Genomic DNA, 27,829 nt, shown 5'->3' on the forward strand with positions numbered 1-27,829 from the left:
GCGCCACCATTCGCCTAGGCTGTCACACTTCTTTTCCCGCTGACACTATGAGGGACTATTCATCATCATCCATTCAATATTCATCTATATTATGGGCTATTTGCAGTTTTATGGAACATATTTAAGGATATAAAATAAAATTATATATAAAAAAGAATTAGGCCTAGGCCTAACCATATCTGAATATTAGCCTACATAGTCTATATGCGTATGGATTTATTTAACTTTTTTTTCGATCAATCTAATCTGGTCGTAAGGAATATTTAAAAACTAGCCTCCCTCAGAAAATAACACAACAAAGTTGCCAAACGTGCCAGAATTTTCTATCCTTGGGATTTTTATACTGTAGGCATTTTCTCAAATAATTACGGTAACATTTACGCATGCCCACTAGTCAACATCCGGAAGCGAGATTGTTGCGGAGAACGATAAGTGCCTAGAATGAGAAATCCTGAAAAAGGCGAATATATATCGTAGGTTTTGAGGTATTCTCAATTTCGTGCAACATTACTGCATTTTGTTGATATCTGCTATCTCGGAGAACACGACCAGGCTATTTAGACATCCCACGATAGACAAAACGGACAACCACTTGAGCTTCAAGGGTCTTGAGATCTTGAGGATCCAACCAACGTCCGCCTGAACAGCTGTTGTCTAAGCTGCCCTCTTTATTCAGCGTTTGTTTGAGAATTTGTATTTAGCATTCATGAAATACTTTGAAATACCATAGATTGCGATCTACGTACACTTAGTGGGCGTAGCGATCTTTCAAGCATGGTGTATGGATGTGTGTTTAACTTCGACTAGATTTGTTTATCGAACTAGCGATAATGTCCTCTTGTTAGCCTTTGAGTAACGGTGATTTTAGAACATCGTTAATGTAAACTTATTGTCATGGATTAGGCAAATACTACTTACGCAGAGGCTCGTACTCGGCGACAGTTTCGACTGATAAGGTGTATTTATGATAAGTGGACGAATCGAGGACCAAAATTCGTAGCTACAATTAGCTCCACGACAACATAGGCTATTGTATTCATACACCGCATAATTTCATAACTCTCTAGACGCTTTGCAGAGGAGCACTTCTGTTCAAATCTGTCAGATATCACAACAGGAGAATGGCAGACTCTCTGAAGACCTTCCAGGTGCATCTCACAGCGGTCATGGACAGTTTAGTCCGTGCGTCGGTGTGTGAGATCACCAAACTCTTCCAGGACACCGTCAACGACTATTTAGTGGAAATATCTTTGAATAGAAAAGAGAATGAAGCCTTGAAACTCAGACTGAGACTGACCGAGAATAAGCTAAGGAATGAGCGCAAGTATGGTCTCAGTTGGGCGAGCCGCCGGGCTGGCCTTATGGCTTCGGATGATGGTGGGCGAAAGAAGCGTAAAGCGGACATGGCCAGTAAGCGCAAGTTTTGTTTTGCATATTAATGATTTTATTGATGAAACTATTTAATTAATTTTCAAAGTACTCTAGGCTTTATTATAACAATTTCTTCAGAAATTGTACTCTTACTGCACAGGAAACTGTTCATAAGTCATAAAATTGTAGGAGAGCTTATTCAGTCTTTCTTTTATTCTCTTTCGCTCGTTCTCCTGATCTCCTCACCACTCCTGCATTTTCTCCCCTCCCCCAGGAGGAAAGGCAGGGAAGGAGTGGAGTGGTAGAGCGTGGGAGGAGGGGGTTGGAGAAGCGAGGGAGGAGGGTAGGGACGTGTACCTCGTTCATCTGCCTGAAGGAGAAGAGGAGGAGAGGGAGGAGAGAAGACGTGCCTCTGGGGAGGGAAAGGAGCCAGCCAACATCAAAGAGGAGGTGAGGAGCCAATCAGGAGGCTAGAAACTAGAGTGTGAGGGAGGGAGGGAGAGAGAGGAGGAGGAGGAGAACCAAGTGAGAGGGGGAGATAGAACGGCTTAGATGCATCACTCCAAGCCCACATAAATCACATTTATATCGTCCAAATAGTTTTGATGTCAGTTATCAGTCAATTCTCATTCTGTTTGACTCCTTGTTTATCTGTGCTAGTCTTCTGAGCGGGAGTCTGGTTACAGACCGGACTCTCTTCGGCTGATCCAAGAAGCTCTACAGATGGAGCCTAACGAGCCAAAATCTACTGGCCCTCACAGTCATACAAATGGTGAGATATGATTACAGTAGGGACGAATGCTGAAAGAATGAGATGCCAAGTAACAAATGTCCAGAAGAAAGACAGCACCTCAGACACACATTCAAAGTCACTCTTGTCTGTCCAACCTCAGCTAAATCTGTTAACTGTCCAATCTCTGCTAAATCTGTCTATAATTTAAAATTACCATTAGTTTTTTGTGGCAACATGGGTTGATTCATGTTATTGGAACTAATGAATAACAATGAGAATCGCTGGTATTTTTGTCATCTGATAAATTCACAGTGTCGGATGACCTCTAAGAATATTTTTTAATGTAGAACATGTGCATTGCTTATGTCCACTTTAATACTATTTTCAGCTGTGAAATCTCCGGTCGTTCTCTCCATAGTAGATCTGGACCCAGCCAGCGGCTCTGTTGGATTGGCTTCCGATAATCGCAGCCCCTCTGGCCTGTCCGGTGCCCAGGAAGACTGGAAGGGAGAACCGGCTTGTGCTGATGGAGCTGAGGAGGGTGGGGCCAGCGTGGACGAGCTAAGTGGCCTCGAGACGGCCTTACGGGCAGAGCGGGAGAGGGAGAAGGCCAGGTCAGGGCTCAACAGCCCAACTCAGTTAGACATGACCGACACCAGGGGTGACATGGAGTATGTGATGAGCCCCAAGTACATCGGCCTGGATGGACTCTGCAGCTCCCAGCAGCAGCCCGCCTCCCCACACAGAGCAGCAGGCCCAGCCACCACAGGCTGGACCAAGAGAACCCGAGAGGCAGTCAGCAGCTCGCCGCCTCTCCTAGAGCAGGGAGAGGGACTACAACTCCCATCAGCCACTGGGAGCCTGGAAGAGGAGTCTGGTGGCGAGGGCGGGGACTTCCTGCATTTTTGCACACACTGTGGTGGCGGCTTCAACTCCACTGAGGACCTGGAGGACCACGCGTGCCCCGTTGGCGGCGACGAGGAGCAGCCATTCCAGTGTGCCACCTGCGGCCGTGCCTTCAGCCAAGCGTGGGCCTTGAAGAACCACGAGTGCGTGCCCAGCGGCGAGAGGCCCCACCGCTGCGAACTGTGCGGCAAGCGCTTCATGCACTCACGCTCTCTGGAGCGCCATCAGCTGGTGCACACAGGCGAGAGGCCGCACCGGTGCCCGCAGTGCGGCCGCAGCTTCAGTCGCCTGGGCAACCTGGAGCGTCACCAGCGCATCCACACAGGCGAGCGGCCGTACGAGTGCGGCGCCTGCGGCAAGCGGTTCAGCCGCGTGGAGTACCTCAAGAGGCACCAGCACATCCACAGCAGCGACCGTGCCGAGGGCCAGGGCCTGCAGTGCCAGCAGTGTGGCAAGACCTGCAGTGACCCGGAACAACTCAAACAGCACCAGTGTTTCTACAACATATAATGCAGCATAACAAACAGGCACAGACACAATCTGCTCGCCAAAAAAAAAAAAAACTAAATACAAAAAATGTTGGACATAATGGCAGCCTAATGACCTCAGACATTTCAAAGACCATCTGTACTCTGAAATGGTAATCATACACAGAAAAGGACACAGACTCTCACGCAATTCAAAGGCAACCAGTGCTGTCAAGTTCAGTTTATTAACCAATAATAGTTAAGGACCTGCATCACCTTAAGACCATAGCATACAGAAGTCAAGTGGTTACACGACTGTTGTTTCTTGTATGTAACATACAATTGCTTTAAATCTGTACACTCCATGTAGTAGTACATGTTTCTGACATGCCATAGCATCTTCAGCTTCTGTCGAGAGAGGCAAAAAACTGAAACAGAGATTTTTTCCCCCTTTGAAATTATGAATTTATCGGTCTTGTACAAACCATTAGAATGTGTTGGACTTTAACTTGTGTTTTGTGTTCTATTCAAAAAGACCCTAAGACCCTGTTTGAAAAAAAATAAGATTTTGAAAATTACTTTTCTTGTAAGAGGCTCTGCATTTTAAGCATACTTTCACAAGAAGTTACTGATAATGTTCATTCTTTTTCCTGGATAAAGGCCTTTTCTTGGTATAAATGGATGCTTTATTCATACCCTATCAATGTCATCTCTCTTATCTCTTCTAGTAGGCCATAGAGCCTTATGGAGTGACTACAACTTTCTCTTTTTGTACAAGTTTACATAATGTACTTTGTGTCAATAATAAATGAACACACATTAATAAAGAATGCTACTCTTTTGTGTGGATTTTCAACACTTGTGATGTCAAGCTCAGTAAGTTGTCCAAAAGTTAAGAAATATGCTCTGTCTAATTTTTTTCATATTCTATGGGTCCATGTTCAGGCACTTTAGATGATTAAAGTATGTTAATAAGAAATAGTAACGCTGTAGGGTACTGCTAATGTTTGTACACAAAACTTGCATAAGCCTGTCACCAAACCTTAGGCTACATGTAATATTCAATTCAATGTTGCTGTATTAGCATAACTGTAGCCTACAGTGTTGCCAAAGCACAAAACAAAACATAAAAAAAATGTACAGTATCAATTAGAACATTGAGGAAAACGAGAAGACAAGACTACAGTGCAACACCAAATTATGTTTTTGTATATATTTCTTGTCTTTATCTGTCATAGTTTTATCATCTATCTATTTTTCTTTTGTTTATAATCTAGTCTGAAAAAGGTCAACGCGAATTACACCGGAAGTCATCGTGATCGTGATGTCAACAAGGTTGAACAAACTGTCGAGTTTTATGTAGCGATTCTCTTGGTGCTCAAATACGTAGGCCTACGCAGGGCATCCATTAACAAACAAACAGCTCATTTGGCACAAACATGAACGAAGACCTTCGTGTTTTTCAGACGCAGTTTGCATCTATAATGGAGATTCTTTTTAGTGCAGCCATGGCTGAAACAGCTAAACTCTACGAGTCCTGTGTTATGGAGCTCCGCGCTGAGATCAGTCGGGTCCAGGCAGAGAACAACACACTGAAATGTCGCATAATCCAAACACAGGAGGGTGCGGTAGACAACTCAGTGCACAGCGAAGAATGGATCTCAGAAAACTGTCACAGTAAGATTTGAAAAGTCATGCTGCTACTGTTACGCTGTACTAGCAGCGACGTTCAGAGATCTTGTTACATTGTATCAGCCTACGAGAGACGACGGGTCTCAAAAAGCAGCTTAGATAGATAGATACTTTATTGATCCCCAGGTGAAATTCAAGAAGAATTCAAAGATTATGTTTTGAGATAGATTGCTCGAATATTTTTGTTCAATTTGAATGTTCTGAGACAGTAGGTGGTCCGAGTACGCTACGTAACTGGATCGATAACATTGATTTATCATTCCTCGTTTGCCATTTCACTTACCCAGTTGTAGGAAGAAGACCACCGTCAAAGACAACAGAGTCTAGGCTCGCTGAAATTATCATCACACAGGAGCACCTGGAGGGCAAGGAGGGAGTCCCTCTCATTAAAGAGGAGGTGAGGGTGAAAATGATAGTCTGCCTATTATATCACGATTGATTAACCTGCAAATAATACATGCTCCTGTAGTTCATAGCACCAGGTCAGACAGTTGTCAGGGAACACTGAAGAGTGCAGATGCAAACCCCTCTAAATCCCTCTGATAACTTTTCTTTTAAATAAGCATGTTTTATCAGGCTCCTATATGTTTTTGCCTATAAATCGATATTTCAGACCAGGAAGAGAGTTGTATTTAGCGGGTTTTCTAGTAAAATTAGTTGATTAAGGTATACCATGTATGGAGAGCATTCACTCACCATCGTTATCTCATTTTCACAAGATGGCTTTTAGAGGCTTTTGCATCTGAACTCTTGGTATAGACCTTTCTTGTATGTTACTGGATAAAGACATCCTTTGTAATGAAAGCCAAAAAGTACTTTGTTTTTCCTTAATGTGTAACATTACATAATATCACCTTTGACTGGATCTGATGTGTAACATTACGTAATATTTACCTGGAACTGAGAACTGCTCTGGCTATGTGGTCCTCTGTTTTTAGGCTACAGACTCCAAGGAACTCGAAGGAATTTCTCGGACTTCACCTGAGGTACACACAGAGAGTGAGTATGTACACACACATTACAGACACGTGCTAGCAACACCCACAAATGTCCTACACCCACCTCCCTGGTTGCAAGTTCATGTCTGATCTGGGACTGTGTTGTTGAGACAACGCAGGTTATGCTTGTACGCACGCACACTCACGCACACACACACACACACACACCCTCCCTTAGCAATAAATGAGCACCCAGCACGTTGACAATTATTGACAAAAAGAGTAATTATTTCCTACATTGTGTTAATTTATATCACAGGATACTATTCTCTCTGCTTCTCTCCAGCTCAAATACAGTTAACAGCTGAACAAAATGGGGCGTGTAGACCTCCACCAAGTCCCACTGGCGCAGAGTGCAAGACGGAGATCAAAGTGGAATCATCTCCCCAGCCTGTCAGTATGGAAATGAGGACTGTGACGCTGGAGCAAAGCAGCGCTAGTGCAGCGGCTCTCCAAAAAGTCTCCCATAAAGCACATGTGTCAACAGACCCGTCTGACCGTGCTCACCCTTCATACCGGCAGCACAGTGTCAGCCGTGGCCAACCTCAGGCTGCATGCATGGCCCCTGTCTCTCCCACTGGCAACAAACTCACCGTGGATATTTCAACATGCCACTTTGACCATCAGAGTGAGGAGCAGAGTAATTATAACACGAGCTTGCCTTTACCCAACAGACCAGCGTGCACACCTCCTACCTTTAATGGAAGTGCTACCAGGACATTACAGAAGACAATGCCAGTGCGGCATCTTCCCATGAGCTCTTTCCCTGGTGGCGGCCAACACCGCTGTGTGAACTGTGGTAAGACATTTCACAGCCAGCAAGGTCTCTGTGGACACCAGCAAGTGCACCAGAATGAGAAGAGACACCAGTGTTCTCAGTGTGGCAAGAGCTTCCTGTATCAGTCCCGCCTAGCACATCACCTGAAGAGTCACAGCGGAAAGGATGGCTACAGCTGCAGCTTCTGCCACCGCAAGTTTATCTCCAAAGCGAACTTAAACCTCCACCTCGTCTCACACTCTAAAGAGCATCCTTTCGAGTGCAGTGTCTGTGGTTTGACTTTTGGGAACCGTGCCGTGTTCCACGCGCATCTGAAGACCCATTCTGGGGAACCACGCTACACTTGCGCCCACTGCGGTAAGAAGTTTTTGGACCTTGGGAATTTTTCCCGGCACAAGCGCATCCACACCGGTGAAAGGCCATACAGTTGTGAGGTGTGTGGAAAGTCCTTTATCCAGTCGGCTCATCTGAAGAAGCACATCCTCATACACAGATGAGGTTAAATAAACTCACAGCTCAGACTGATAAACTGAGGCCCGCACTTCTAAGATCATCTCACAAATACATACATACACTGACATCATCAGCAACATTTTTCTAAATAACACTAGTAATTTTGATTATAAAATATACAGTACAATTGATTCAGAACTGATTCTATTTTGCATAACTGTGTTTTTTTTCTTTATACATTGATATTTGGAGTTGGGACACTTGAATGGCAAAATAAACTAAAGAGAAACTGACATTTTGTGGCATGCTGGTATAATGGCATTTAGTTAAAAAATGCTGAATTAAAAGGTGCCGAATAATCTATATTTGTATCTGTCATATTAACACTTATGTTGAGTTATGTCATGAAAATAGGCTAAGTCCCTTAAACTGCAACTGCAATTTTAACTCTGGGCATGGCCCCAAAAGTGCACTTACAAAGGGGGCAAATACACAAGTGGAAAAGTGGCTGAGATTCCTGATAAAGGTCTTTAGTGCTAATGTAAATGTAAAAAAAATGATGACTGAGTTTAATGTTTCTTCCTGTGCATCTGGCACGAGGTGAACATCCATCAACATTACTATTACAGGATTATATGATGGCCATTTTCAAAAACAAACATTTCCACTCAGACTCTTAACTCGGTCACAAAAGGTCAACTGACATTCCAACAACTCCTGAGAAAGCTTCTTTGTTGAAAAAGTAGCCTTTAACCTCTGCATGGAGGTGTGACCTTTAAAAACTTGAAGGAGAGGTAATGCCCAATCCACAGATGTGAGCAGGTCTATTTGACTTGAGTGTGTACTGACTTGTGTGTGTACTGACAGAGGTGTGACTTTGGAGGATGTAGATAAGGCACACTTTTCACAAAGAATCCCACACTCACCCTCATAACTGACCTAAGATGAATGAGATTGAAGACTACCTGAGCTTAATACAGTTTATCATACAACATCCAGCATTATTCTTTTTTTTTTTCGTAGTGTAGAAATTATACATTTAAAGTTATTTAAAATGTATTCTTTTAAAGTCTTCTTCAGCTAACTCAGCATAGGTCGGTAGGGTAAAACTGTTCTCATCCGCGTTTTAATGATCTCGTCTGATTTACAACTATATAAATGAAAAAGTCCCCAAAAGACACAGAGACATACTGTAGCCGCTGGGATTGTCTGTTCTTACTCTACATAGCCAAGTCATACCTGTATCTCACTCGCCGTGGTCATGTTGACGCACGCCCTCCTTCTGTCAGAGATAGTGGCACGAACTCCGCCCCAGGAGGCGGTCTGAAAGTCATGCTAGCAAGCCTGAAGTAATATTTCTCACTGTGAGTATACACATTTCTCAGACGAATATGGATACGGACTTGGAGGGCGCTGCGCTAGAGGAGCTTCATAAAGAACTTACCTGTCCCGTATGCCTTGACTTGTTCCGCGAGCCGGTTATCCTAGAGTGCGGTCATCACTTTTGTCGTGCTTGTATTGGTAGGTGTTGGGAGGCAAAGTCTGAAGACGAATCGACTTGCCCTCAGTGCCGTAAGACATGCTCCAAAAGACTGAGACCAAATTCACTTCTTTGTAACGTTGTGGACAGTGTGCGCCGCGCGAGAGCAATGGACGACGCGCGGCCGAAGGACCCCCAACCAGCACAGAGGAGTCAATCACCGGAGGCGTCCACCTCCAGTTGTAGCGGTGAGGACTCCGAAACCAAAATTGAACCTGACATGTGTCTTGAACACGAGGAGAAATTAAAGCTCTACTGTGAAGATGACCAGGTGGCAATCTGTCTTGTTTGCGGGATGTCCCGGGACCACAAGACTCACAACGTAATTCCCATCAACGAGGCTTTTGAAAATTACAAGGTAAAAGGCAACTAAAATAACCCTGCACAATTTCTCCTGCATGATGCATCACTAAAAAAATTGGCACACTTTTTATATAGGGAGGATGACATAATAAATACCGACTCGGAACTTAGGTAACTTTTAACCATAGCCTATGTCTGGACCCTAAACATATCCAAAGCACTCAGGTGAGAGATCTTTCCGTGGCATGAAATAAGATGTGAATATACAAATCACAAAATCACCTTCAGTGGAGAGCACACACTCTTAAAACGAATGTGTTGAAAACAACACAACTTATGTTGTTTTTAACACATCTCTGTGACCAGATAGGGACAACACAGTTTGTGTTGTGTCTTTTTTTCCCTTTTGTTACACAACATGTGTTGAAAATAACACAACTTGTGTTGAAACCGCTTACCTTGTTTGTTTTTGTTTAACACATCTCAGTGTCCAGATAGGGACAACACATTCGTTTTAAGAGTGCAACAGATTCTCTTCAAAAAAAGTTTTCAAACAAAGTTAAACCACTAATTGGAATAGGCTATGCTACCTGATGTGTCACTTTCAGGGGGTAGCATACATGGAGGAATTTAGTGAGTGTGTGACACTGATCAGTTTCAAAAGATTTTCACCTCTATCACAAGGCCAGTGGATGTTGGTTATATAATATAAACCGTTGGTTGCAAACAAGAGGCTATCACATTAAACTGTTTTTCAAACCACAATTGGATCTGAGCAGTCATCACGCAAATCTTGTTACATTTTATTGGATAAAGTCAGTTACTCTGTTTATTGGACTGCTGCCCAGTATGTAGGCTATGCCAACCTGACAGTCTAGGTCATTGGCTCCCTTTCTGAAGCAGTCTTGTGGCCCACTGAAGCATCTTAAATATTACTCTTTTAGTTGAAATTCCAGTTCTAGAGAATGATTTACGAGTTTGTTAATACAGGCTCTTAGATGATAACTTGTCTTCTGTGTGTCTTAATGTGTTAGGAAAAGCTGTGTCTTGCGCTTGAACGAGTCGGGGAACAGAGGAAGGAGGCCGCTGCTTATCAATTCCAGACAAATGACACCATCTTGCTCCTCAAGGTTGGACCAGAAATGTCTTCAGGGAGTGTTTTTGGGAACCAGAATGTCTGGTTGTTGGATAAGTGTGACATTCTCTGAGCTCATTTTAACCTTAATGGCAGTCCCATGCTGCCTGTCATGCTGCAATGGCAAATGCCTGGCGCTCACTCTATTTTACAGCTGACTTGAAGTAAACAAAACCCCATCCTATGTTTTCAAACAAAATACACAGACCGTATTGGCAACATCTAATGACACTTTTGTGAGTCAGGCCTCATAAACAAACATTTCAAATGCTTGTACAATTATGGTAATTAATTATTAGTCTTCTCCCCAGGAACGAGCTGGGGAACTGGATCACCAGATCAGCACTGAGTTCCAGGAACTTCGTGACTTCCTGTCACGACAGGAAGAGGAAATGAAAGCGCGACTCCGACAAGCCAAAGAGCAGAAACTGGGGCAGCTGAATGACTTGCTCACCCAAACCACTGAGCAGATGAGTGAACTGGACCTCGCTGCCAAAACAATACACACCAAACTCAACGAGGAAGAGAACCCCAAACTGCTTACAGTAAGGCAAACACAATGAATAGAGAGAACGCTAGAGACATAACAGGAATAGAGGGTAGTGAATTTAGGTGAAGAAAGGTAGACATTAGTTCAAATTAAAAACACAAAGACTGACCTTTGACTTATCTATTTTGGTTTTCTTTTCAGGGAGTTAAATGTTTCATTGAGAGGTGAGTACAGACATGCAGTATCTGAACTTGCCTGTCTGAGCAGCTGCAATGCTGCACAGTAATGAAGGAACACCAACATGTACCCACATGCTCACTGCATATAGGCCAGTTACTCACTACATGTTGCAGTGACCATATAAAGTTGCTTACTCGGGATTCTGTTGTTCCTTGTGATGAGTGCGGAGTGTGTGTTTGAGAAGCCTCAGGGTGTGTGTGCAGAGCTGCCAGAGGGGGAATTTGTAGGCCCACTGCAGTATCGAGTCTGGAAGAAAATGAACTCAGCCTTGAAGCCAGGTAAACACAGACACACACACTCACACACATACACATACACACACACACACACTCTCTCTCTCACCTTTCTCTCTCTCTATCTCTCTCTCACACACAAACACACCCACAGTCAGAGGTCAGCGAGAGAGACAGAGACACACACACACAGTCTCTGACACGTACGTGCAAAAGTCAGTGTCAGATGGGCATTCTCCTTAACAAATCATAGCTGGGATAGTGTGCAGTGTACAGGGTTCCCACTCTTAAGTCAAATGTAAAATTCCATGACTTTTCCCTGACTTCACTGTACAAAAAAACTGAATTTCCATGACTTACTATACAATGAATAGTACAATATACCAACCAATGATTTCAGATAAAATTCCCTGACTTTCCATGTCTGGAATAGACTTTCGAAAAAAAATCCATGATATTCCAGTAATTCAATGAGTGTAGTACAGAATTTCTGTATCCTGAAATAATTTACTCCAGTACAGTATATGCATTGTTACATATACATTGTTTCAGTATGCATATTACTGCAAATTATGAAATGAAAAATTCTCAGCTCATGTGTCATTTTTAATACATCACTTTTTAGAGTGTACAAACTCTACACAGATATACATGAACTCATGCCACTCTCAGAACGTTGATAAATCCAATATTTTTAAAGCAATCACATCTAATTTAATTTATGGGTTTGAATTTTGACATTTAATTTATGGGTTTGAATGGGTTTGAACTTCCTCCTCCCCCGCCCTTTTCCTCAGTGGTGGAGCCGGTGGTCTTGGACCCCTCCACTGCCTACCCCCGCCTCCACGTCTCCCCGTGTGGGCGGAGCGTGAGAGTTGGGGAGATCCAATCAGGTCTGCCGAACAACCCTGAGCGCTTCACCCTCTACAACATCGTGCTGGGCACGGAGCCCTTCACCGAGGGCCGCCACTACTGGGAGGTGGAGGTGGGGGCCAAGACGGCCTGGGGCCTGGGCGTGGCTGCTGCCTCGGTCAACCGCAAGGAGGAGATCAGCTTGTGCCCGGAGGACGGCTTCTGGACGCTGGTGCTGAGCAACGGCAGCGAGTACGAGGCATGCACCAGCGCCGAGGATTGCCCACTGAACCCCAGTCGCCAGCCCGACTGCGTTGGCATCTACCTGGACTACGACCGTGGCCTGGTGACCTTTTACGATGCAGGAGATATGAGTCACCTGTTTACGTTCAGTGAAGCACACTTTACTGAGCCAGTCTACCCCTACTTCAACCCCTGGCCCATTATCAACGGCCGCAACCGGGAACCTCTCACCATACGCACACCTCTGTTCTAGTGGGCTGTTGAATAGAGCCTCTGACCATACGCACACCTCTGTTCTAGTCGGCTGTTGAGTAAAAACCCCTCACCATATGCACACCTCTGTTCTAGTGAGCTCTTGAGTGGAACCTCTCACTATATGCACACCTCTGTTCTAGTGAGCTGTCGCTAAGCCAGCTGAGTAGTTAAACCATGGCAACCCAAGGAACATAGAGTATATCCAACATATAACTGAAAACTGGTGTCACTCACATTAACTCTACATGTACTGTAGGCTGCATAGCCCTACCAATATGGTGTAGTATATGGCCACAGGAATGAGAGGTGATTTTGATGAAAAATGGTCTCAAATATAGATCAGGTTGTCACCACTTGTCCACCAGGTGCCCTGGCAGCTTTCATTGATGCAGACACTGATATATGAAGATATAACAATGCACAATACTAACACATTTGACTCTTTTTTTGTGTGTTTGTGACTAATATTTGTCATCTGCAGATCCAGATTAGTGTTAGGTGCTGGGAGATGATGCTGGGAGAGGGGGCTAAAAATTATAAAGATAAGTTTGATCTTCTCTTCCACTAGCACTGCTCCACTAACCTGACTCTCGCCAGATGAATTTCGCTCCGCCTAGCTCCACTCACATCCATCTGGGATCGCTTCCGTTGAGAGTGATTTCGGCACGAGATTGTATGGTAGAGCCAATCAGGATGCAGGGCGGGAATTTCATAGATGTGACGTAGCGTAGAAGCGACTGTGAGACTGTTCTCAGCGTCACGGGTTGGCTTCGATGTGAGTGGTTGAAGTAGCACGTCAATAGATGACGGACAAGTGGCTTATCCAATCATATGCAAGGATTTTTGATAAGGCCCAGCCTTCTGAAGCACCACTCTAATGGATCGATCCCAGATGGATGAGTGGAGCTATTCATCTGGCGAGAGTCAGGTTACTGCTCCACAACACCCAATGAACTTGAAGTCAGTGTTTATTTCAGAAATGTATCTGATCATTGTGAAGCTCTTAAGACAGTACCCAGAGCAGACAAACTGGCTTGGAGACACGATTTGCAGGTAGATTAGGTACCTGTTTGTTCTCATTGGATTAACACTTCAGCAAGAATTTTGTGAAATGTTTTTTTTTTAGAACAACCTCTTGTGGCACTCCTCTGTGTGTCGAAGACGGTCACATATGTTGGGAGGCACACGACACCCCCTGTTGATGACGCAATTGATGACGCAATCACGCATCGCATGCACGGGACACAGACGCAGGGCTATATTCGGGCCCTTAGGTGGCTTGAATAGCCCTTAGAAACTCTGTCCTATGTGATCCACTAGATGGTGCCAAATATGTGGACTGTGTTGCTGGGGATTTAACCGGATCCCATCCCCGAGCTACCAGATATAAAATCAGAATAAACGTTTGCAAAAATCAAGTGATGCAGCAATGTTTACCAGAATTTAATGAATCATTGTCTCTAAAACGGTTTCGATGATGACTCCTCTAATCTGCCTTCCCATGATCCTGTAATGTCACTTGTTCCGTTCCTTGGAATTCTTTCCTCGCGTCACCAAACTAATCAAACTCAAACTCAAGCCATACTCAAGCCTCTCTTTCTCATCTCTCTATCTCTCCCTTTCCCTCCTCTCCGTAATCTGTGTGTTGTGTGGGATTAGAAAGTAAATTGTTTTGAATATTAACTTCTAATCCTTGAGAGACAGGCTGCCGTAGTGTCTAGCTAAACACTTTCATCTCATGCAGGGCAAGATGAGGATACACACTCAGCGCTGTCTGTTACAGACGTGGGTACCGTCTCTATACCCCACACACACACACAGATGGTAAAGCATAAGGTATCGCTGGTATGCACACAATACACACACAAACACACACACACACACATACACACACACAGATGTACACACAGATGTTAAAACATACCACATCCCTGGTATGCACGCAACACATGGATGCACACACGTTTACCTTTTTTATCCACAATCTAAATGGTTCCCTCAAGTGACGCATGATCGCTCACAGGGGACTATTAATTATCAATGACCACCGTCTACTTTACGCACTCCAATTTCTTTCTTATAGTGTCCAAGACTTATACTCTCTCTCCTCCCCTTCTTGCGCGCTCTCTCTCTCTCTCATTCTCCCTCTCTCTTTCAGGAGGTAATAAGATATCATTGTGAGGTGAACCACATGTAGTAACACAAGACCTCAGTCTTACATTACTGTTTTATCACCCGTCAACTCCAGCATCTCTCTCTTTCTCTCTCTCTCTCTCTCATTCTTCATCTGTCATTGTAATTTAATTCAGCCATGCATTTTCTGACATGACTTAATTCAGGTGTTGAGCATGTGAGCCTTAATTACATCTTTATACAACATGTATCCAACATTTTCAATGAGAGTACAAAGAGGCTTAAAGACTTGAAGAGTGAAGTCCGGGGGGCACATTGATTGAGGTTTAACCTGTTGATCAAACAATATGGTTATGGTTATGGTTAAAAGAAGCTTTTGTCTAATGCGAACTATAGAGCATTAACAATAACAATAGGCCACTTCCCTGTCTTTGTGTTTTTATCATTCTCTTTCAGACTTTCTGTCTTCTCCTTTGTCCCTCTCTCTCTCTTTCTGTCTGAGTGTTCCTCTGATTCGCTCTCTCTATCTACTAGTCTGACTCTCTTTCTCCTTCCCTGTCCTTTAACCTCCGGGTCAGTCTGCCTTCTTTAAATACCCTCCTGTGTCTCTTATCTCTGCCTGTTTTTTTTTCCAGAGACAGATCTCTTTCTTTGCCTCTGAACTACAGCCTCCACCTGTTAATATTTGATAAGTAGGAAGACGTTTTTGTCATTTGGCTGCCATTCTTCCATTCTAATGAACCATTTAAGCACATATCATAGGCCAATCAAAGGCTAACATCATCAGTGCACGACTCAGAGACGCTAGGCTATAAAAAAAAAAACCTACTACAAAATGATAGCGTGTTCTAATATTGGTTAATCAGAGTAACCTTTGGCTTGCTATCATAAATGGCCATCTGTCTCAGTGCTGCAGAGTACTTCAAACATGCACTTAATCTCTGGATATTTATGTTTGCTTGTCATATACAGCAATAATGGAGGTAATGTGATTTTTTTTAATAATATATGAATAAACACATAGGCCTAATATGACAGCACAAAGTAGAGCTCCTATTTCCCATCAATATAGGATTATTACAGTGCATGATGGCAAATGCAGTGTTCCTGAAATGCTCAGTTTTTACAGTGTACAAGGACAAATTTAGTGTTCTTGAAATGCTCGTTATCAAACAAAATCACAGTGAAATTGAGTTGAGCTGGAATTAGCAAAACTGGCAAATGCCAAAGAAGGAATGGGATTATGTAATCATACATTTTCCACAAAAAAACAAAAAAACATTCAGTTCCAATCAGTTGCCCAGAAGCACATTGTAATTAATATATCAAAGCTGTTATTCATGTGACTGCTGTTGTTTCATGCTCCCTGAGTTTAACATTTGACATTGACTCCTGTGTCAGAGGACTGCCAGGGTAAAATGACCTGACAGTTCACCTCATGTGAACCCATAGACTGATGGCCATGAAACAACTTGACATTCATTTTAAATTAACCCCCATGAGTAATATAGCAGGTTTGAATGTGCTGCTTCATGCCCTTCTCGATGGAAGTGTCCTAATGTCAGTTTGAACTGCTGCCTGTCCATGTCAAGGTACCCCCTACAATTTGAATCACAACTGAAATCACAGATTAGTGAAGGGGGGTTGGGGGGACGTTTTTGGAGAGGTGATGCCAGGACTGAGAAAGAGATTTACTGTGGTATGGGGATAATGAAATAAGCTTAGAAATTACTTGTATGGGACACTCAGAATAACCCAGCGGATATTATCAAGAGTATTATTAAATCAGTTTTTTTGGACTACTGGATTGAGCCTCATTGCTAGCATGCCAAGTGAGGATGTGATATGTTAATACCTACTGACGTTTAAAATCTGAGGAGCAGATGTCTGGGTGTGCATTTGTGTGAACTTGTGAGTTTGACTGTGTGTATGTGTGCATGTGTGCATGAATGTGTGTGTGAGTGTGTGTGCGTGCGTGTGTCTGTGTGGTGTGTGTGTGTGTTTGTCTGTGTGTCTGTCTGTGTGTGTGTGTGTCTTAGCTTACGAGACAGTTGTCTCCACATACATGGCCATTAAGGCATGTTTCAATCTGTAGCCATGTACTGTATTTCTGCATCAGGCATTCATTAAAAAAAGCTGTTTTTGCTTCGCCACACATAATTAGTAGAATACCTGTCCTTTGCATAAATCAACCTCCCCAAGTTCTGACCACAACTCCAGAGGAAGAGGAACAGAGGTGGAGAGAGGGACGTATAGAGTGTCACCTGTGGGAGAGGGAGATAGAGAGAGGAACCCTATACCTCAGCTGCTGATTCGTCTACAGGATAAAACACTCACGCATACATACACACACACCTGGGTGCATTGGCAAGAGGGGAGAGCGAGCGGCCAAAACAACCGGGCAGTTTACACAAACAGAAACCAGAGCGAAAGATAACAGAGTCGGCAGGTAAACGGAAAACGACATCAAGGAGAGCAACGGGAGCAACGGGAGCAATGGGCAGAGAGTTTAGGATGATGGAAAGGAGACCCGAGCAAAATCAAAGAAAGTCTTCAGATTTTTGAGATTTGATGTCTGTCTGATTTTGGGACCTTCAATGAGCAATAATTCAACCAAGTTTAACTTTCTCTAAAAGAGTTTAAAAAAAGGTAGAGTTTAATAGAGAAGGATAACAGATTTCAGCGGAGGGTAGAAAAGTTTGACAGCAGGACGAAAAAAGGGAGGGGGGTGGAGAGAGGTTAGCTTACAGAGAGGGAGAGGGAGCGTGCGAGAGAGCGTGGCAGGATGTTCATGCTTATTCGCGAAGGGAACGGCGGTGCAGGAGGCAGCGCATCAGGGATAAGCGCTCCGCAGGAGAAATCTGCTAAACAGGTGGGAGTGTCTGTGTGTGTGGCTGCCTGCCTGCGTGCATGTATGTGTTTGTGTTTGTAAAGAGTATGTCAAGAGCATATCAATGAGCTCAGCTACTGAGTGGACAATCACTGCATGGATCTAAACAGGTGGGTATTTTTCTCAAAATAGTTTTTGAGGACTCTCTCTGTGTGTATGTGTGTGTGTGCTTGCTTGTGTGTACATTTTCCTCTGAGTATTTGGGATTTTTTGCATGTGGCATAAAAGGAGTTCATGAGAGGTAACTTGCTGAAATGAAAACAAACAGGTACTCGTCTGTGTGTGGAAGCATGCGAGAGAGAGAGGGAAGTAGATTAAACAGGTGCTTCATGTTTTAGGTAATTTCATATACCAATGTATACTGTTTTTATTCTTTCATGTTTCTAAATGAGTTTCTGAGGTGTCTGTTAATGTTTGAATATGCATGAATAGCTATTGTATATGTGCCTAAATTCAAATTACATGAGATTAGATCACACATTTGGTAAAAAGTTGCTGTGCAAATGAAAGTGCCAAGGCAGGACATCAACTTAAACTAGTCTAAATTTGTTATAAAGTACTTTTATCATGAGCATTGCGAAATCGGAAATCACATCATAGAATAACTGACCAGAATGAATATATTTCTCTAATCTGTTTATCATGTTTCAAGGTGTATTTCACATAACATAGAAACTATGGTTGCAGTGATGGATTCTTTATCATAAATGATGTGTAAATAACATTTAACACTAATCATGAAAGTTAATCATGTATTACTTGGATTCTAACAACAGTGACCAGGGGTTCTAACAACAGTGACCAGGAGTGATCAATCCTTGTTACACCAGCCATATTCATACCTAAAATTGAGGCTAGGATTTAGCTTATCAAATTTGATGTTTACAAGAATGTCCTTTGTTTTGCCTGGTTATGTCATCTTGACAAGATTAATTGTCTCTCTCTCTCCTTGCATCTGAGATGATCCAATCATTTTTGTGATGAAGCATCTTGAGAGGGCCTATGTTGTGATTACAGAGCAAGAATAGCTACAGCCATAATTCATAGCCACAGTATGTGAGGCCACCTGACAATGTGAGTCCCACCACTGGTATTTCAGTTAGATGTGAGCAGTAATCATAAATGTTTTTCTACACTTTATACAAATTATTAAAATACTCAGGACACCAGTTTGTAACTACAAAAAGGTTACAATACTCAAAACACCTGAAACAGGTGTTTTTTATTTTAACTATTGGTTGAATCATTTTTGGATCTTTTTTTTTTTTTTTCGTTGAGAACTCTGTTGAGAACCCAGACATCCTGTCTCTCTCTCTCTTTCTCTCTTGCACTCTCTCTTACTCTCTCTCTCTCACTCTCTCTCGCTGTCTCTCATAGGTTCAAGCCGCCATCAAGAGAAAGGTGGAGAAACAGAGAAGGCGGGAGAGTGAGAGCGCATCAGCCATTGAGGCATTCGTAAGTGGTGCCAGGACGCCAGAGAGAAGACTGAGCCAGTTCTTCCCTGTTGAGAGAGTGAGAGACGAAGAAGAGGAGGAAGAAGAAGTAGAAGACGTAGAAGAAGAAGAGGAAGAAGAGATAATGCAAAACGAGGGAGGACAAGCGGGGGATCAGGGGAAGCCTGACCAATCCGACCTGGTGCCTATTGTGGACTCCGTTTTTGGCCAGGTGAGCGTTTCATTCTAGGAAAGCACAATGTATAATCATAATAGATACGAATTCGCTCATGCTCATCATGTTATGGTGGACAGTTATAACAGTGGTCACCTGTAAAAAATGTGTGCTTTATGTGAATAATGTGTAAATAAGGTGTATTTTAATGGGCCTAAAGTGCAGTTCTCGAACTACATGCACTTTTTCCATGAAGCTTTATAAATGATATCAACAAGGAGCGTATGCTCATCCCTGGATGCTATTGATGTGTAGACCACAGCTTTGCAGGTGCAGATCAGGTTGATAAGGTTAGATACATGGCCCCAAAAACGATGCCTCCCCCAGGGATATTGACAGGGGTAGCTGGAGCCTGTTACATCATCACTAACTTGGCCAAAACTTCATTATGGGCTTGATCCTCCCTTAAGCAGATAAATCCTCTAGGCATCATTTTCATTTCCTAAAGCCTTAATGAAATGTTGTGAGGCGCTCATTATCTAACGCAATGGAAGTTCCTGGAGGTGTTTAACTATTTATACTCTTTGTTTCACACAATAGATCCTTCACACAAAATGCTCCTCCGCATTAAAACACATCTGTCCAAGCCACCTGTGGACTCAGACGAGATGGCATAACTTAATGTCTTGGTTTGACTAACACTATTCAAGAGAATTATAAATACCATGTGAAATGTATCCGTTGTTGTGTCTTTTCACGTCAAAGTCTTTCTCTTAGACAAACATTGTAGGGCCTCAATGAGGCAACCTTCTCAGTTTTTCCAACTATTGAGGGAATTAAACTATGTGCCTGCCCTGCCTCAGTCCAGGGAGCTTAGCATCTGTGATACCCTGCATCATTAACCTTTAATCTGTAACTGATATCATGGGTAGACTTGCAAACCAGAGGGAAAGGAAGGTTAGAAAGACTTTTTGAAAAGGAAAAAGGAACTATGAAAGAAGAAAATGTCTAGATGTTTCTATATCAAACCAGAAAAACGTAGAATGGATTAATTAGATTTATTCTATAGATTATTATTAATGGATAAAAATTAAACATACACAAACAAAGTCACATGCATTCATACACCTTTTGACACACATACAGACACATACACACACACATACAGACACATACACACACACATACATACACATACAGACACATACATATACACATACAGACACACACTCATACACATAGGTTACATACAGCTGTGAGAGGTCATATAACATTGAAGACATTGAAGAGAGGCGATGTTAAAGATCAATGCATGGGTTGAAGTTAAAGGCCTCGTGCGACTCATCCCCCTGTGCTAGACATACTCAGATCTCAGTCCCAGATCGGATGTCACTGGGTGTAGCGTTGCCGCGCGAGAGCAGGCTAATCTTACATCAAGCCTGAATCATTAGAGATTAAAAAACTGATAGCTCAACCCACAACGGTTCCCAGCAGAAACCCCATCACGTACACTTATGGTGGATGAGTTCTCCTCCCCATCATTTATTCAGCAGGCTAAACAGGCACGCCAAAGCAAGCGGCTAAAGTGAGCCCATGTTAGAATTAAATGTCAGGTAAACAAATTCTGCAGGCCAGGAAAACATTTTTAAACTTGATCACCCGAATAAGCCATTACTGCTTAATTTATGTGATAGAATCCTCATTCCATTCCTTAGAATGAATGTATGCATTTCAATACCATGTTTTAAAATGATGGAGTGAAGGGAGCTTCTGGTACATCAGCAAAAATGTTTGAATGACTTGAGAGACCATCAAATCAACAATGTTGTCCTTTTTATAAAATTACCAGAGGCCATCACCTCAAATATCAAAATAATGTTACTGTCAGATATGTATGACTCTTCATGTTTTGAACAACATTCACAACAGTCACAGGTTTTTGGTTACAGTAATTGAGGTTACTAATGTAATATTGTGAATAATATAAGTATTGATGCATTAATTTACTGGATCTCTTGACCTTATTCAACCTCAACTTGTTATTGTAAACATGAGGCATAGTAGGATCTTTTTTTTACCTGCTGTGTTGAACTGCTAGAGGATCATTACGTAATAGATGCTTGGGTCTAAAAATGTTGTTTGCCTGCAGAGTGAGTGAGTCGTTCATCTCTCTCATAGTGCCACCTGCTGTCCATCTGTGGCTATCTCTGGCACCTCTCTCCTTCCTTTCTTCCTGCTTTCTCTCTCTATCCTGTCTGGTTGTCAGTGTTTCTAAGTGTATGTTCTTGTCATACTCCATTTTACTAAATATGATGGTTGTTTATATTACAGGCAGTATGGTGAAACTTTACTTAAAGGTTTTTTTTGGCAGGTTTAAGCAAACGTATCAACACACACACACACACACACACACACACACACACACACACACACACACACACACTGAGTCACCAAACAACCCAAAACAAAAGCAGACTATGTCTGATTACTACTGAGGCAGAGCTGGCAAGGCGAGAGCTTAGATAACAGCTGGTCATCTCTCTGATCCTCAAAATGCATCCCACAATTCCATTTGGTTCCAAGGGTGACCTCTCTGACATATTTTGTTTTTGTTTTGAGCTTAGCTAGGGTGAAAGAAACATAAACACAGATGACCAGGTTACAGAAAATGCATGTATATGTACAGACATATGTAAAACATGTCTGTTCTGCTCAATGTCTGTTCTGCTCTGAGTGTTATATCATAGGCCATGTGTGTGTGTGTGTGTGTGTGTGTGTGTGTGTGTGTGTGTGTGTGTGTGTGGGTGTGGGTGCGTATGTGCGTATGTGCGTGTGTGTGTGTGTGTGTGTGTGTGTGTGTGTGTGTGAGGGAGAGAGAGAGAGAGAGTAAATTTCTGTCAGTAAGTGTTGGCTTCTCTGTGTGCGTCTGTGTACGTGTGTGGATTACTGTGGATTACAGACATGCTGGGCAGGTTATACGGAATAAACCAGTAGCATAACAGTAGACCTGGACCAAGGTCTACACACACACACACACACACACACACACACACACACACACACACACACAATAGTCACTTACGCACATATGCAACTAGTCCCCTCTTACTCTCTTTCTCCCTCCTTTACTCTTTACTCTCTCTCTCCCTCCCTCTCTCTCCCTCCCTCTCTGTCTCTCTCCCTCTTTCTATCTCCCTCATCTCCCTTCTCTCCCTTTCTTGGCACTCCCCTCCATGCTTTTCTCTCCCTTCTTTTTACACTTCTGTTTCAATCTCCTTATCTCCCCCTCTCCACCCCCTCCCTCCACCTCTTTAATCTGAGATGTGAGGATTAAAAAAGCCTCTCGTTTTCTCCTTTAATTCTCTCTCCCTCTCTCTTTCCCCAAGCTCTTACCCACAGCTATTTCACCCATCTTGTGAAAGCAGTAATTTCCAATAACCCTCGAGTAACACAACAAGAGAATGAGATAGAGAGAGAGAGAAAGAGAGTGAGAGAGAGAGATTATTCAGTGGGGCAAAAGAAGAGATCGTTGAATAAGTGGAGAGGAGGATGAAGAGTGACTGTGAAAGCTGTTGTGCAGTGAGGCATAGTGTCAGGATAAATACATTTGATATGTCGGAAAATAGGTCACAGGTCTGTAATTAGGGGATTGATTGGTGGCGTGGCGTGGCGGAGTCGGGACATTTTCGGTCAATAGAGGTTTGTATGGTTACTTTGGTCTGTTAGTGGTCAATAGATGAGTGTGTGTGAGCTTCATTAGCGCTGGACTACGAGGTCTTTGCTCAGTTCAGAGGCTAGATCTTGAGGCTGCCAGTGTATTTGGTCTTTGAGTTTGGCATAGTTTTTGAGTCTTTGAGTTTGCCATAGAACAAAATTAAGACAAATTAAGACAGCGGCAAAGTGCAGGGAGGAGTTACCTCTAGGATTTGTGGCATGGGTAACTGCACAAAACCTTCAATGAAAGACAAAATTCTCAAGAAGGTAAGGAACAATTCATATATATAATATTTATATGGTAAACTGTATGATTCAGTATGTGATTAGGCAGGTGGTATACAACCTGCAAAGGCACACAAAATACTGAACTACTGTATATTTTGGAACTTTATGAATTGGAATTGGAACTTGGTACTGCAGTACGGAATGTACACCTGTTAATGTACATCCGGGCATGTATGCAACTATGCGTGTGTGTTTGACTGTTTGTCATTCTATCTGTGTGTCTTTATGCCTTTTCACATTTATACACATTTATGAATTCTTGGATTTGGCAGCATTGGAGGCAACACACAAGACAAGGCAATACAGTTTCTCCATGTAACAGTCTGTCTGGCCTTGTCTTTGACTTTCATCTTTTGCTGTTAGCAGTGTATGAGAAGGAGCGGTCAGCTTTTTCACTAGTGTTGGTGAGCTGGGTGTGACTGGTTGTTGTGTGTTGATGTGTGTACTGCTGCTCCCGTGCCGAAAGGGGTCGGTGGAAGGGAGCAGGTCCAGCAGTGGGCCACACCCCCAGGGCCAGGAGCCCCTGTGTGCTCTGGTGCAAAACTGCACAATGCTCCACAACATCGTAGGACCAGCATGCATCTTCCTCAGGCAGGGATTCGCCCAGGCCCAGCTCGTATGTAAACAGCCATAGAAACGCCACGTACACTCCCGCAGACAAACACACACACACACACGATCAATCATAGTTTTCAATCTCATACATCTCATAGCTCTCTCGTTCTCTCTCTATCTATCTGTCTATATCTCTCTTTCTCTCTCTCAAACACACACACACACACACAAACAAACAAACACAGAGACACTGTTTGTCCCCTGTCATCATCTCATGTAAAAATGAACAACCATGACATTATCTCATCATCATCACGTCAACCATCAATTGCCATCTATTAGTGGAGTCCCCTGAATAAATGAGTCAGGAAAGGTTCCTGATCAAGCAAAAGAACTGAATCACTAAGAAATGTATCGGGAGATTTTGGAGACTAAACGCCTCAGGAAAGGACATTTATCACCGCAATCTTCTGCATTCACATGTTTGTCTGTGTGTTTTTAACTCAATGGTCCTTTAAAAGTCATCAGTGCAATCCTCCTAATGCCTGTTGTTTTTCCAGTCATGCTTTGTTGAATGGACATAGGTAAAATTATCTGTTCTGTGTTTGTCATTCTCTTTACTGTGACCATGCCCCTCCTCCTCCAGGGGTCTGTCAATGTGATTGTGTCAACTAAATGCTGTATATTTGTCAGACTGTTTCAGAATTTGACTCATACGGATCAGTTAAAGTTCCACTCCAGCTAAATAATACTTATAATACTATTAAAGCTCTGCTACCTATATTAAACCATAAGTCAACAAAGTTTACTAATGAAAGCCCTGTTCTGTGATATCACTGGACAATCAGAGGTGGGTCTCAGCATTTGGTGCTCCTGCGCCCTTTATTACAATAGCAAAATACAATTTAGCAAATATTTATTTTGAAAATATACAGTGTGAACTGTGTGACCTGTGTTACCACATACTGTGAACGAATACAGTAGAAGAGTATATGGACAAATAGGCAAAGAGACGGCAGAGTGAATTCCTCAGAGGCAAACGGTTTGGAATGAGCATCACTGGGTCATGCCCTTCCACAAGCTTTGCTTGCAATATTCCCAAATCTGGGATTATCTAGTATGTTTATGACTGTGTGTGGAGTACACCGTGGCGTTTGTCATGATGATGATGGTGGTTTGAGATTATGAGATTGGCTGAGCCCACCTTCCGTGCCCCTGCTCCCAAGGCCTCCGTGTTTTATATGAAATTGGAATGAGCTCACTAGAGTGGAACTTTAACTGAGGGACGGAGAGAAAGAGATTGAGCAAAAAAGATAGATGTGTGTTTTATTAAAAGGAGACAAGGAACGTAGTGTATAGCTAATCCTTTTGCCCTGTCTTTTTTCATTCTCTGAAGGACAGAGAGTTACGGCCAGAGGAAATTGAAGGTACAACACAACAGCTCCTCTCTCGCTCTCATTTCCTTTTTGTCCTTGAATCAACAAGCCTCACTGTACTGTCCATGTGTGTGTGTGTACTGTGTTTAGAACTAAGGGAGGCCTTCACAGAGTTTGATAAGAACAAGACCGGCTTCGTCAACTGTAAGGACCTGGGAGAGTGCATGAGGACCATGGGGTACATGCCCACCGAAATGGAACTCATTGAGCTCAGCCAGCAGATCTGTGAGTGACATCATCTTTACGAGACACAAAACATTGCTCGTTTAACCTGCACTTTGACAGGGCTTGACTTATGTTTGATTGTGCAGCTGGAGGTAAGATTGACTTTGAGGACTTTGTGGAGCTCATGGGGCCTAAGATGCTGGCTGAGACGGCAGATATGATAGGGGTGAAGGAGCTCAGAGATGCCTTTAAAGAGGTAATGCGCGCACACACACACACACACACACACACACACACACACACACACACACACACACACACACACACACACACACACACACAACTTACAGCTTTAGGCCTGTAGAAGCTTGCATGCATTTGTACAATATATGCTGACCATTGCTCTCACTTCAGTTTGATTCCAATGGTGATGGAATGATCAGCCTGACTGAGCTCAGAGAGGCCATGAAGAAGCTGATGGGCGAAACACTGAGCCCGCGAGACATCGATGATATCCTACGAGACGGCGATCTGAACGGAGACGGACTTGTGGACTTTGAGGGTATGCAGAGCAGGGAAACCCGTAGACACTCATTTAGTATTATACCGCCGCCACGGTGCCTCTCTTTTAGTGCATGACAAAAAGTGTGTTTATGACTCCCCCCCCCCCCCCCCCCCTCTTTCTGATTTCAGAATTTGTCCGGATGATGTCTCGTTGACTGTATCAGTCTATATCAAGATTAATATATTCTTTATAACCATCGCTGATGGAACATGTCTTAATCACTGGACAGAGAAGTATCTCTCCTGGTTCTTTGGTGTCAGCATCAGCAATAAACCAAGCTTTAACTCCGGAAGAAATGGAGGGAATGTGACAATGTGTCAGACTGTTATGTCATTCTTAATAAGTGTTTGGCATACTGTAAATAAAGAATGCTGCTTGTAATTTATATCCCGTTGCCATGTGATTAGTCAATTAGAATAATACTGAAAGAATATTCAGCAACACCAAGCTGTATCAGTGCTACTAAAAACCATGCTGTAAAACTGACTTCTCAACCTTTTCATTTGCACAGACATCACAGACCAGGTCACCTTCATTTGATTATGCCAAATCCAGTTACGTGACATTTAATTCCATTTGATTTATTCAATCATGAACTGTTGTACTATTATTAGAAATGTCCACATGAGACATTGTATTTGACCTTTTCTTCAGGTTTCTCCGTAACACTTGTATCGATAATGACATGAACAGGTAAAGACAACAACCCTAGAAGATTCACTATGCTTGGGCAAAAAGGACATCACATTTATAAATGTTTAACAAAAGTATGTTTTCAAAGAGACTAATTCTTGAGTAATCAAATTTCAGAAAAGGAGGGAGTTAAGTTATCGGTCTGGTGAGACATGTTATTCTTTAAAGACATAGTTCAGATGTGTAGCCTACTTATACTCAACTTATTTCGGGTGGCATGCTGCTATGTGTTAGTACATCTTTGACCAGCAGGTGGCAGTCACACCATTTAATAAAGACTCTTTAAATAAAAATAAAAAAAGTTAAAAATAAAAAGTCAACAATAAGGAACCGGTGAATGACTATTCAGTAGGCTATAATCTATTCCAAATATATTATTAACAATATATTCTACTATACTATAAGACACAGGGACTTATAATGTCCAGTAGAAGAAAATATGTGTTCAACAGACTAATAGTAGGCTATAGCTATGGCCTACTCTTTGGGCAACACATCCAGAGCAAATAAAGACTGGGATGAATGCAACTGACACAGGATATTACCATACTGCTTACATGAGTTGTCAATCCTTTTATTTATGGTGAATGTGGACATGTCAGCCAATGCGGTCCTCTGATGAGTGTTTCCTTTGTCGGCCTTCCATCAACCATCCATTTAAAGGGAAGAAATCACATTGAGGTATGTCTTTTTCAGGTGAACCCTAGTCAAGAAGGCAGCATACAAAACACAAAAGACTTACACAAAATCAAAACAATCAAAATCAAACTAAAAACTGCACTAGACAGAGTAAGCTTGATTTATAAATGACTTAAGGATCAATTAAAGAGATGAAGAGCTCCAGGTTCAAGTGTTTCTGTAGCTCATTCCATGCAGCTGGAGCACTCCTCGGCCTGCAAGGATCAAACAGTGTGTCTTCCCACATAAAGGGAAGGCCAACAGGTATTTCTGCAACTGGCACGACTTATAAATCTCAGTGCAGAATGATACACAGAATCACATTACTGCACTGTCTTTGGAGCATGTTTATATCAGATAAACATCCCCATAATCTAATAGGCAAAATGTAGACTCAATTAGCTTTGTTGTGCTT

The 27,829-nt window shown here is 42.7% G+C and overlaps 4 protein-coding genes and 1 long non-coding RNA gene across 12 annotated transcripts; 4 read left to right on the forward strand and 1 right to left on the reverse strand.

Annotated features, from left to right (window-relative positions):
* Positions 1-31: 31 nt before the first annotated feature.
* si:dkeyp-121d2.7 (zinc finger protein with KRAB and SCAN domains 8) lies at positions 32-4,335 on the forward strand. 2 transcript variants are annotated; one of them, XM_042074411.1, is made up of 4 exons: positions 32-1,410; positions 1,646-1,821; positions 2,032-2,143; positions 2,523-4,335. In XM_042074411.1, the coding sequence occupies exons 1-4, from the start codon at positions 1,122-1,124 to the stop codon at positions 3,518-3,520; spliced, it is 1,575 nt and encodes a 524-aa protein (XP_041930345.1). In that variant the 5' UTR covers positions 32-1,121; the 3' UTR covers positions 3,521-4,335. The 2 variants fall into 2 exon arrangements, with proteins under 2 accessions (XP_041930345.1, XP_041930346.1); XM_042074412.1 differs by having other exon boundaries at positions 2,526-4,335.
* On the reverse strand, positions 1,715-8,911 carry LOC121694317. 4 transcript variants are annotated; one of them, XR_006025725.1, is made up of 4 exons: positions 8,843-8,911; positions 6,064-6,150; positions 5,453-5,527; positions 1,715-1,848 (listed from the first exon to the last, which is right to left on the reverse strand). It is a non-coding gene; the product is annotated as an uncharacterized LOC121694317 (long non-coding RNA). The 4 variants fall into 4 exon arrangements; XR_006025726.1 differs by lacking the exon at positions 8,843-8,911 and adding an exon at positions 8,638-8,718; XR_006025724.1 differs by lacking the exon at positions 8,843-8,911 and adding an exon at positions 6,232-6,446.
* Positions 4,690-7,691, forward strand: LOC121694303 (zinc finger protein 2-like). The gene is made up of 4 exons (XM_042074414.1): positions 4,690-5,154; positions 5,457-5,566; positions 6,108-6,168; positions 6,454-7,691. Exons 1-4 carry the CDS (start codon positions 4,917-4,919, stop codon positions 7,440-7,442), a joined length of 1,398 nt encoding a protein of 465 aa, XP_041930348.1. The 5' UTR covers positions 4,690-4,916; the 3' UTR covers positions 7,443-7,691.
* LOC121694302 (zinc-binding protein A33-like) lies at positions 8,738-13,367 on the forward strand. Its single transcript, XM_042074413.1, has 6 exons — positions 8,738-9,296; positions 10,276-10,371; positions 10,688-10,921; positions 11,068-11,090; positions 11,269-11,384; positions 12,137-13,367. The coding sequence occupies exons 1-6, from the start codon at positions 8,790-8,792 to the stop codon at positions 12,685-12,687; spliced, it is 1,527 nt and encodes a 508-aa protein (XP_041930347.1). The 5' UTR covers positions 8,738-8,789; the 3' UTR covers positions 12,688-13,367.
* A 131-nt stretch (positions 13,368-13,498) lies between these two features.
* Positions 13,499-26,428, forward strand: LOC121694647 (calcium-binding protein 2-like). 4 transcript variants are annotated; one of them, XM_042074857.1, is made up of 7 exons: positions 13,499-17,694; positions 19,090-19,377; positions 25,274-25,304; positions 25,404-25,538; positions 25,625-25,734; positions 25,893-26,040; positions 26,172-26,428. In XM_042074857.1, the coding sequence occupies exons 1-7, from the start codon at positions 17,608-17,610 to the stop codon at positions 26,195-26,197; spliced, it is 825 nt and encodes a 274-aa protein (XP_041930791.1). In that variant the 5' UTR covers positions 13,499-17,607; the 3' UTR covers positions 26,198-26,428. The 4 variants fall into 4 exon arrangements, with proteins under 4 accessions (XP_041930791.1, XP_041930794.1, XP_041930792.1 ...); XM_042074860.1 differs by having other exon boundaries at positions 13,499-14,525; positions 18,730-19,377; XM_042074858.1 differs by having other exon boundaries at positions 13,499-14,525.
* Positions 26,429-27,829: the final 1,401 nt, after the last annotated feature.

This window comes from Alosa sapidissima, chromosome 20 (genome assembly GCF_018492685.1).
Source record: "Alosa sapidissima isolate fAloSap1 chromosome 20, fAloSap1.pri, whole genome shotgun sequence".
Taxonomy (NCBI): domain Eukaryota; kingdom Metazoa; phylum Chordata; class Actinopteri; order Clupeiformes; family Clupeidae; genus Alosa; species Alosa sapidissima.